At 51.7% G+C, this 10,383-nt stretch overlaps 1 protein-coding gene across 1 annotated transcript; it reads right to left on the reverse strand.

The window, feature by feature from the left end:
* Positions 1-82: 82 nt before the first annotated feature.
* Positions 83-8,551, reverse strand: TGME49_219550 (dihydrolipoyllysine-residue succinyltransferase component of oxoglutarate dehydrogenase). The gene is made up of 13 exons (XM_002370668.2): positions 8,257-8,551; positions 7,671-7,887; positions 6,891-6,977; positions 5,725-5,886; positions 4,890-5,110; positions 4,377-4,463; positions 3,761-3,836; positions 3,329-3,394; positions 2,624-2,751; positions 2,174-2,258; positions 1,619-1,681; positions 1,303-1,366; positions 83-861 (listed from the first exon to the last, which is right to left on the reverse strand). Exons 1-13 carry the CDS (start codon positions 8,296-8,298, stop codon positions 747-749), a joined length of 1,413 nt encoding a protein of 470 aa, XP_002370709.1. The 5' UTR covers positions 8,299-8,551; the 3' UTR covers positions 83-746.
* Between the last annotated feature and the right edge of the window lie 1,832 nt (positions 8,552-10,383).

The raw sequence follows: 10,383 nt of genomic DNA on the forward strand, positions 1-10,383 counted from the left end.
AAGTGCGGACCAGAGCAGCCGGGGAGTTTCACAGCTTAGTTTTGCAGAAAGTCTGGCATTTTGGCGGTTCGACTTCAGCGTTGGATGTTTGAGCGTTTCTGCAAAGGGAGTCTGCGAGGTGTAGGCGGTCTTGGACCACGTGGTTCTGGTGGTGGTTCTCAACACGCCATTCGTTTTTTCCTCGAATACAATAGAGCAAACGGGAAAGTTGCTAAGCCAAGACAAAACCCCTTCCGGAAAACGTTCGGCTTGTTCAAGCTGAGCTCTGCATGAGTGTAGCTTGTGTGAATACAGCGCCACCTACACGCTGGTCAAAACTCTGCTGCAAATACCGAAACCCTTCCAGCTCAGACACGGACCCCACATCAAGTCATGACTTTCCGTGTCGACTCTCTGCTGCACTCACTCCACACTGCGTTGAGGAAGAGTGTCCATACAACATAAAAGATAAACGGTCTATCGTCGAAATGGTAGGGGAAAACCTCCACCACAGGACAGCGCGACGGGTGCGATTGCCTCCTGGGAGCGGGAAGAAGTCTTCGTTGTTTGTCACAGACGAAAGGTCGAGTGGGAATGTCCCCTTCGGAGGAACGTTTACATCTTGCGTGGTTTAAATCGCGTTAAAATGTATATTTTCCATGGCCAAACGGAGGCACGAGAACCACCCATCTGACCTGCACACATGTTTGCTCGGTGTCCGCTAGTGGAACGGCAAAACCGATGGACATATCGAACGAAAAACCGTTTCAGAGGTCAAGAAGCATCAAGCGCGGGTCCTCGATGTAGTCGCGAATATGACACAAAAATGTCACCGCCTCCCTGCCGTCGATGAGTCGGTGGTCGTACGTCAGGGCCAGGTACCTGAAAAAAGTCGAAAAATGAAGATCTTGTCGCGACAGTGAATTCCTTTTCATTCCGCCATGTCTTCGGAACTCTCCAGAGGGCTCCCATCCTCCCGCTCTGCCAGAGAGCCGCCCGAACACCCGAGTTCATGCCCCGGCGCAAGCGCGAAACCTCCCCTCTGCAGTCTCGAGCTTTCCCGGAGATCCATTGCGCGTGCATCAAACTGACAAAACAAATCCCTCAATCCTTAAACTGTGAAAACAGTCACTCGCGTTAAAAACTTACGCGAGCGATGAAACACGTCTCGTTCGACAGACCTTGCTCAACCTCGCCACACGGATCGTTTTTACACGCCCAACCTGATGTCACCATCCGCGTGCGTTTTGTGTGGATCTGGGCTGTCTTTTCTTTTGTTTTAATCCAAAACGAATCGCGAAACACGCTCGAGTTCAGGCTTACATCATCGGGCGAATGACAACTTGGTCGTTCTTCACAACAGCTCTCTTTGTGATGCCGTGCATGCCTGCAGAAGCAAAACAGACACAACAAGGAACACCGAAAAGTCAAGATCTCAAGAGTTCACAATCGTGCCCCTACGCGTTCTGTTGAAGGCCTCTGGACAGCAAGGACTCGCGCCACAGCAAAAGCAGAACGAAAACCAACGCGAAGAATGCGCAGGCCTGCCTCAGAAACACGTAAAACGCAACCTATAGACATATATATATATATATATATTTATATATATATATATATATATATATGAATATGTACGTACCGAGAATCGAAGACTGTGGAGGATTTAAGATGGGAGTACCCATCATGCTGCCGTACACGCCGCCTGGTAAACAAGCGACAGGAGGAAGTCCACAAAACTCGGAAGAATTGAGAGGACAGAAGATACCAACGAGACGATACGCTGCGTTCGAATCTCAACAGTCGACTTGGGCGCTCCTGTCCGGGGCTTGAGCGGTGAAGAACTGTTCCTCACTCTGTCAGCTGTGCAAATCCAAGACTGTCTGGCGGTGCGTTCGCCGCGCCGCGCAAAATCTTTGGACAGCAACGCGTCCTTCGCTCACGCAAACCCCTCGGACCCCGCTTGCGATTCGAAAGAGAAAACGCACGGAAAAAGGAATCTCCTTTATTGTCTCTTCTCTTTTGCGTCTCTCCCTCGACGTCGAAGAGCGTATGCGGGCAAGTCGGAAGCGACTCGAAGCCTTTTTTTGCATGCCGAGATTGAGAAGTCCCAAGACGCTCGCAGTTCACGGATTCGAGACGAAAAACCGCCTTGAAAACATGGACACAAGGCGGAGTTCTCCTGCACTTCTCTTACCGTTCGAGATGGTGAAGGTGCCACCCGCCATGTCTTCCAGAGCGATCTGGTTGTTGCGTGCCTTCACGGCAAGATGTGCAAGCTCCTGCAGCGAAAAGACTCGAGAGGCCCCACCGACTGCCTTTCCACATCTAAGGTGAGGACATGAACGAAAAAAGAGCTCTGTGGCAGACAGACGCAAGAGCTACGAAAGCACAGACCGAGACATCCAGGTGCTATAACACAGCCACACGGCGAGACGACGCAAACACCCGTCTCAACAACAGGAGAGACGCGCGCCATTACTCAAGGACCGGTTGGAAACCAAACCTGACGACCTCTCTACCTCTCTGCGTTTGAACCTGGAGCCTCCACGTTGACCTCCTCGCTTCTCCCCCGCGCAAAAGACGATGTCTGCTCACGCCGCGACGCTTTACGTTCTGGCCAGATCTGCGTCGTCGAGCCTCTCACCTTTTCAAGTTCTGGCCACGATTTCCTCTCGCAGTCTCGAACGACGGGAACCATCAAACCTGTCGGAGTCGCCACCGCGACGCTGATGTCCACATGGCTTTTGTAAACAATCTCGTTGCCTTCAATGACTGAGAAAAAAAGAAAACAGACATTCACGAAGACGAAACCAACGCTCGACATCCCCTTCGAGACGACCTCTGGCCCTGCATCTATCTCGGACAAAGGAAACGATCACGCAGCGATGACGACCGACACCCAACAGTCCAAGGCACCGATTTTCAACAGCGTGCGTTTCAACAGATAACGACAATATGTGAGAGAGAGAAAAAAACAGATTTTCACGGCAAGGATGTATTCATAGAGAAATGTCCTTTTATGCAACAGCCACCTATGACCGTCTTTCCTCTCGCTTAAATATCCCTGTATTTCTCCATTTCTCTCTCACTCTCTCCAGCAATCCATCCCTATGTCTCTCTCTACATGTACTACATCTGCACATATCTGTGTATATCTGCGTAGTTCTCTGTTTATCGAGACATATCTGGCTATGTCCATTTATATGAGTCAATGTCGCTATCCACGTTTCTCGGCTCTCGGCGCGGACATGGGGACGGGAGACAGGAGCAGAACGACAGAAAACGTGATCTGCCTGCTGCAGCGGCGTCAGACGCAGGCGGGACCTGTTTCTTCAGTCGACCAACTTACACGCGTTGACCTCTGGAACCTTCTTCATCGCCATGGCGCTCGCGAGCATGAAGGCCGAGACAAAGCCTGCGAAACGAGAGAGCGACCGCTTGCGCTTTCAACGAGAGAAGAGAAAAGGCGTTTTCGTAGAAAGCGCCCCGCACCGCAGAACTCGACATCGGAAAGACAGCACGGCAGTGAGTGCATCTTCTTGAGACCGGACTGGTGAAACAGACGACTCAGTTCGACCTGTTCCGGCTCCTTTTAAGTAAACCATCAGCAGACTGCACCTTCGCCTCATCTCTCTCTGTCGCTTTCTTGGAATCGAACCCCATGCACCGCTTCTGTATGCACACCGCGAAGGACGACAAACGAACCGAAGCAGAAGAAAGGAAGAACAGACGAAGAAAGGAAGCAAGACGGGGAGAACAGGAGGGTCGAGACGACTCTCACCCATTTTAACTCCGTGACGTTCCTGGAATGCCGGATTCAATTCGCTTCTCATCGCCATGAGAGCTCCCATGTCGCACTGAAAACAGCACAGAGGAAACGCGTTCGACGAAGACAGAGTGGCGCAAACCCCACAGAGCTGGCCTGTTCAAATTGCCGGGAAGCCAGTTGAAAGACGCCGAGCGGCAGAGACGGACGAAAAACGAGAACGAAAGAAAACGCGTTCCTTGCAGAGACCAAGAAGGCAACGAAATGGTGCTCCTTCCCTCAGCACAAACAGCTACCGCGAACACACTCAAACATACACATATGCATGTATTTATTCATCCACATGGCTTTTTATAGATGCGTCTGCATCTCTAAATGTACACTTCGTAGCACTGTGTGGAGAAATAACACCCTGCGAGCTTTTGAGATGCCTTCTCACAACTCTCTGTTTCCCCTCTGCGGCAACGCATGCGAAAGAAGGATCACCACAGAGTGACGCTGGAGTTCGTTTTCCTCTTCTTCCAGCGAGCTCCTGGTCTGCGTGGAAGAGCTGAAACCCACAAAAGAATCGAACTGCGACCCCAAAAACTCGCAAAGATCCTTTAGACAAAAAAGCGGTGCGAGGTCCTACTTCATTAAACGTCGTCAGCATGGCTGCTGTGTTTTGTGCACCCTTCAGCCGCTCTGCAATCCTCTGACGCATGCGGCTCATTGGCACCTGAAGACAAAAGGAACGCTCTGGTTTACGGCCACAGTCAAGAGAGGACATCGTGGAAGAATCAAACGCAACCGCAGAATGCGCCTATGCGGCACCACCGCAAGCCTCCGTCCAGCTTTCGTTTCCCTTTCTTCTACGTAGAGAACAACAAGAAGACGTTGTGTGCTTTTCCTTCTATCGTTTCTTCTCTCCACATGACAAAACCGCACGAAAAAATGGTTCCCTCGCTTCCTCCAAACGCCCCTGCGCAGCAACCCAGCAATTCTTCTTGGTGCTCCTGACCATCTGTCTCCTTCCTTCTCTCGCTGCTCTCTGACGGCCTGAGGCAACTCAGCGCTAGAGTCACAGATCCGAAGACCGCGCGTCTTCAATAGTCTGAAACGCTACGCCGGACCGCCGGGGAAAGGTACGCGTTTCTTCTCTCACTCTCTTTTCCTCTCTTCCAGGACTCTGCACAGCGACGACGGGGCTTGCAGGCTTCTTGGGCGCCGGCGCCGGCTTCGGTGGAGATACACTCGGAGCAGGCTGAGGAACGCTTGACTTTTCTGGAGGCGAAACAGGTTTCGCTGCTTCCGTTTTCACAGGAGTGGCGGGGGCGGCTGCAGCGGCAGCAGCAGCGGCGAGTTCTGCGGGATCAGGTTGCGCAGCTGAAAAAAAACAAAACAAACCCAGAAAGATCTAGGAACGGCCTCACCCTCGCGAAAGCACTGCATGCGGTCGCCTCTCTCTTCTAAAAGCAGAGACGCACGCAGATCTCTTTGTATATATGAGAACCTATGTGTCCTAACGTCTCTTTAGGCCTAGTTGGGTGCATGCATGTGAAAATATTTATATCACTGTGTACACATGCATACTTATGCGCACCTACGTCTACGCAGGCAAACGTGTATCCATCCCCGTATATCGATGTACACTTTCGTGTACTTATTCACATGCATATATTTATATATATATATACATATATATATATATATATATCTACGTATACATACAGAGACATAATTATATATATATATATATATCTATAGATAGATAGATATATAGACAGATAGGCAAACGCGTGTAGAGCGTGGGAGAACGCGTGTGTGTGTTTGTACAGCAGCATTTTCGCTGGGATGTTTCGCAGGTATTTTCCACCGCGAAGAATGTCGCTGCACAGAGAGCTAGACAGGTTCAAGGCGTCTGACGAGCGCTCCTCGATTTGCCACAGTCACGACGACTTTCGTGAGTGAGCTGCAGGAATCGGTCGCGTTTTCCCTACTTGGGTCGATCACGTAGAGCGGCTTTCCAACCTCTACCGTGTCTCCTGCGTTTGCCTCGAATCTGACGATTCTGCCCGCCTGCGGTGCGTTGATGTCGACTGACACCTTGTCCGTATCGATGACGGCGACGAGTTCCCCTTCTTTGACGTACTCTCCCGGCTCTGAAAATCACAGACTCTTTCAGACGCATCTTGCAGCAGAGAAGTCGGGAGAAAGTCAAGAGAGCACAGGGACGCATTCTCGCACGGACTCCTCTGCAGAGCCTCCCTCCGGAGCTCCGAGCAGGCACAGAGCAGTCCGTACGAGGGTCATGCACGTCTCAGATTCGACGCCGTTCTGTCTCCCGAGACTTTTTATGTTTTCCACAGTTGCGCTTGCTGAAACGCGCGCGCCTTCTTCCGGAAACGTCTCGTTGCTCTGCGGGTCAAGAGGGTCCTCAGGTCCCCAGGCAACTCCCCAGTTCGGCGACGCCCCCGTCTTCGGAAGGCTTCGAAAAGAACTACAACCCTTTCGCGTCCGCAAGAAAAGTGGAGAATACGCGGTAAACAGAAAACATCTAGGAATCCGGAACTCGGGTGACAGCCTGAATCTCCGTTTCTTAGCGTTTTTATGACTTTGCAGAAAGCACCACCAAAGACTCTCCCTCTAGACCTGGAGACACACACAGGCCATCTGGTTCGGCTCGTTCGTCTCCTATGCACCTTCGACAGAGAGTCGCCAGTGTTCCATCCACTGAAATGCAAATGGATTCTTCAGAAATAAGAGTCTACTGAAGACAAAAAAGAACGCCTGTCTGTTTCAAAGTCGCACGTTGCCGACAAGACAATGGCTCTGAGTTCGCAGAGTTCCAGACCGAAGTCAGGCTATTCACTAGCGCCGCTGGTGGTTTGGAATCGTTCAAAGACAGCTGTCGACCTTGAACTCTAGGGAGATGCCCGAGTCCAGAGCCTCCCCCGTTGTGCTTCCACTTTGACGGCTTCTCCCGCGTTTTTTCAACGAACACAACTCCACCTTCTTCTCCTTCTTCACAGAGGGGTCACAAAAGGCGTCTTTCTCTCCGCGGTGGCAAGTCGTTTGCGAGGCGACCGAAACCTCCCACAAGTCCTGGAAAAAATCCAGCCCTCTCCTCAAAACCTCTCCGTCTGGAGAAAAAATGAAAACTTACGCTTCTTCCACTCGTTCAAGCTCCCCTCCGTAATCGAGTCTCCCATGGACGGGACCGGAACAACCGTCTCCGCGCCGGCCGCAGACGCTGCAGAGAAACGCGTTCGAAACAAATGGAGCATCGAGAAACAACCGAGACAGGAACGAAGAAAAAACCGAGCCAGGAGAGCTCGTTCAAATACCACCGTGTTACGCCCTATGCACAGCTTCCGTTCCATCGCCCAGCAACTCGCACAAATTTTCTAGCGTCCAGTCCTGAGGAAGGAAGCGCGCAGAGAAATTCCTGCTCTGCACCCATCGAGGTTTAATCTCGTTTCTTCGCCCAAAAGCGAAAGACGCGTCCTTCTTCCTTGTACAGGCGAACAAGCGATTCGTCTCTCTCATCGCCAGGCGGACCCCCCGTGAGAAAGTCGTCCTTTGTGAACGAAAAAAGGAAGGTCCAGTTCCCGTGTGACCAGCAGTCCACATCCGTCAATACCCTACGGTAAATACCACCTTCTGGCATATATATATATATATATATATATGTATTATATTATATATATATATATATATATGTAGAAAGATAGAGAGATATCGATAAGCGGATTCCTTCTTTTGCTTTCTCTTGTTTCTCAAGGGCCGTACCCTTGTCGATGAGGGAGACGAATCGCTTGTTGGCTTCCACGGGGGACATAACCACAGATATACATACATATACATATGCTGTTTTATATGCCTGCAGGGTTGCGAGGACGACCTGAGAGAGAGAATGCGGAGTTTACTTTCTTTCGAGCCTTACAGAAGCAGCGAGAGGTGACGGACGTCCAGCGAGCATCACGAAAAGCCAAGCTCGGAGTGGCGAGAGACGACAGAGAAGCGAGAGGGCGACTTCTATGTCTGGCGACCGCTGAAAAGGCGCTTTTGATCGAACACACTTTCTTTCCTGCTTGCACTGCGCTTGAGACGCCGGCGGAGAAACGCGGTCGGCATTCCACAGGCAGCAGCAGGGACGAGAGCTGCAGAAACGAGGAGAGACGCACAGTTTACGGTCGTTTCCTAGCGACGAAGAAGCTCAGCAACTGCAGTCAGCACCAGGGCATGCGCTGGAAAAAAACAAAAAAGCTTCCATGAACGAAGGTGCGTCCTGCCTCTTAGCTGGAGACTAAGTTTGCGTCTCAACTCCCTCCTGTCCAGTCGCCCAAATACTCGTGTGCACTCGGAAGAAAGCGGAGCTGTCGACTGTTTTCAAGTTCCGATCAGCTAAGACCTCTGCTCCAATCGTTTCCTTCTTGCACGCGTGCTTGGAGAAGACCCTTTCTCCTCCAGAAGAAAAATCATTGTCCCCGGCTTCGCTTCTGGACATCCCGTTTTCCTGGGCTGCCTACCCCCCGTCGCGACGCGGCTGCCGCTGCAGCAAGGACCGGCATCTTGAAGAAAAGACGAGACGGCGAAAAACAGGAGAAAGAAAGCAGAAGAAGGCACGAAGCAAGAAACGACAGAGGAGAGAAGCGGAGGCAAAAACTCGGGCAGAGGAAAGGCCTGAGCTGGACCCACAGCGGCGCTTCGCTGTGGAGAAAACGAAACGCGAGACAGCGGACGCGAAAGGAGGTATCCTCTCGAGGAGAAAAATGTCCCGTGGGTTACAGAAGAAGATGGGAGGGAACTTGCGCGGAGAGAAAGGGCAAAAAGCGGGAACGCAGCGAAGGAACACGCAGTTGCATGCGCCGAAAAAAGTCCCGCAAAGTATCGGCCGTCAGCAACCGCCAGAACGGCAGGCCTCCCGCTCGACAGTTCCAGAAAAAGTAAAACCACTAAAATCAGGGCGTTTGTTCTTCGGCTATGTAAATCGAGAACTGTGTGTGATCGACTTCCGGAGGAAGGTGGTGCAAACGAGTCTTTTCGTGATGGCCGCGAAAAGCACGAGAGAACCGGAACCGGTCGACGAAGACTTTCAACGTCTGACAAACCTGGAGTCCACTCGCAGCACCTCTTTCCAGAAAACGCGTGGAAATCGTCCTCATACAGGAACGAGGAAAGGACTGCCATTTTCGGTTCCTTTGGAGCACCACCTCCAAACTAGAGTGGTGCGAAGATGCTCCCGCGTCCTCCGCAAAGAATCCGGCAGAAGTTAGAGTGGAAATGCACTTGGATGGCAAGAAGCAGACAAGGATTGCCCGTTGCCAAAAGCACCTGGCGACGACTTGTTGCTTTCTGACGGCGCTCGACAGGTTTTCTGTCCTCCTCGAGAGCCGCACGCGCTTGTCACACAGACAGAGCGGGGGGAAAGACACAAACAGAAATGGGCAGAAGCGAGAAACAAGAACGGAAGTAAAGGAAGCGCAGACGCTCGGCGAGAGTTGCATCAGGACGGACGGAACCACGTAGAAAGGTCTTTCACAGAAGAAAACGAACCAAGGAGAGGCGCCTCGGCGGGACTGTCTCTCCGCGGTGATCACACATTTCTCTGTGGTCTGCAGTTCCTCGAAGAGGCGCTGCCGCGAGGTGCCTGTTTGAACGGAAGCAAAAGAAAGTAAAGGGTCTCGTGACCTAAACGCCTTGTCCAATTTCGCTCCCTTCATTGCAGAGACCTGCGTTCTCTGGCAGTGGCCGTCAACCGCTAGAAAACTCCAGTTCTCTAGCCAAACACGCCAGGCGGTAGAAGTGCCTTTGCAGTTGCTAGACAGGTCCCCGAGCGAGCAGAATCCGCTGGAGCATTCCGCAGCACAACACTGTCAGAGAGGGGACCTCTCTAGCTCGAAGCAGCTCTCATCGTGGACGCCTGATATTCGTCTAAACCGTAGACCGGACGCACGAGTCTACACTGTAGACACAGGGCCGGAGGACACCACCCTTATAACGGGGACTGAGGCCGTAGTTTTGTGACTTTTGCCGCGAGCAAGGTCGTAGCCGCGCGACACAATCGAAAACGTCTGGGGAGAAACGCACTTTGAAACAACACACATTACCCCAGAACAGAAACTAACACCGGAAGTCCGTTGAGCGACAACGATGCATTTGCCCGCGACTTCCGCGGTTTCTGTCGCGACCACACACTCTTCAGCTTCATCAGCCGTAAAGCTCTTATTGCAAGCGACGTATTCGGTTCCTCTCTTTCTGTCTGCGGCGAGGGGGGGGGGATGTGGAACATGTGAAACCGACTCCTTCTCTTTTACTGGTCTTCGGGGACTCCCATAAGCAGAAAGAGAACGCGTTAGAGGCGACTACTGAGACAGCAGAGAGCTAACAAAGGAACCTCGTTTCTAGGCAAAAGCTACACAGTGAAATATATATATATATATATATATATATATATATATATATATTTTTGTTCTTCGGACTGGCAAGCTTCAGAAAGAAATGTTCTCCCGTTTCGAGGGTGCGGTGAGATAAGACGCGTCCGACGGGGCGCTCTTCCGTGTTCGCTGGATTCGCCGAAGCTTGTAGAAGGGAGAAACGCGAAAGATGGTGGAGACAGTTCTTTGTGCACAAGGTCATTCCTCTGACTTTCTCAG

The sequence above is a fragment of the Toxoplasma gondii genome, chromosome XII (assembly GCF_000006565.2).
Source record: "Toxoplasma gondii ME49 chromosome XII, whole genome shotgun sequence".
In the NCBI taxonomy this organism is placed as follows: Eukaryota; Apicomplexa; class Conoidasida; order Eucoccidiorida; family Sarcocystidae; genus Toxoplasma; species Toxoplasma gondii.

Excerpts from the sequence above, each read along its gene's own strand:
- TGME49_219550 (XM_002370668.2), bottom strand. The coding sequence starts at position 8,298 with ATGCCGGTCCTTGCTGCAGCGGCAGCCGCGTCGCGACGGGGG. Across the intron at positions 7,888-8,256 it reads CAGCCGCGTCGCGACGGGGG|CTCTCGTCCCTGCTGCTGCC; the intron begins GTAGGCAGCCCA and ends TCGTTTCTGCAG. Across the intron at positions 1,682-2,173 it reads CACCTTCACCATCTCGAACG|GCGGCGTGTACGGCAGCATG; the intron begins GTAAGAGAAGTG and ends CTTGTTTACCAG.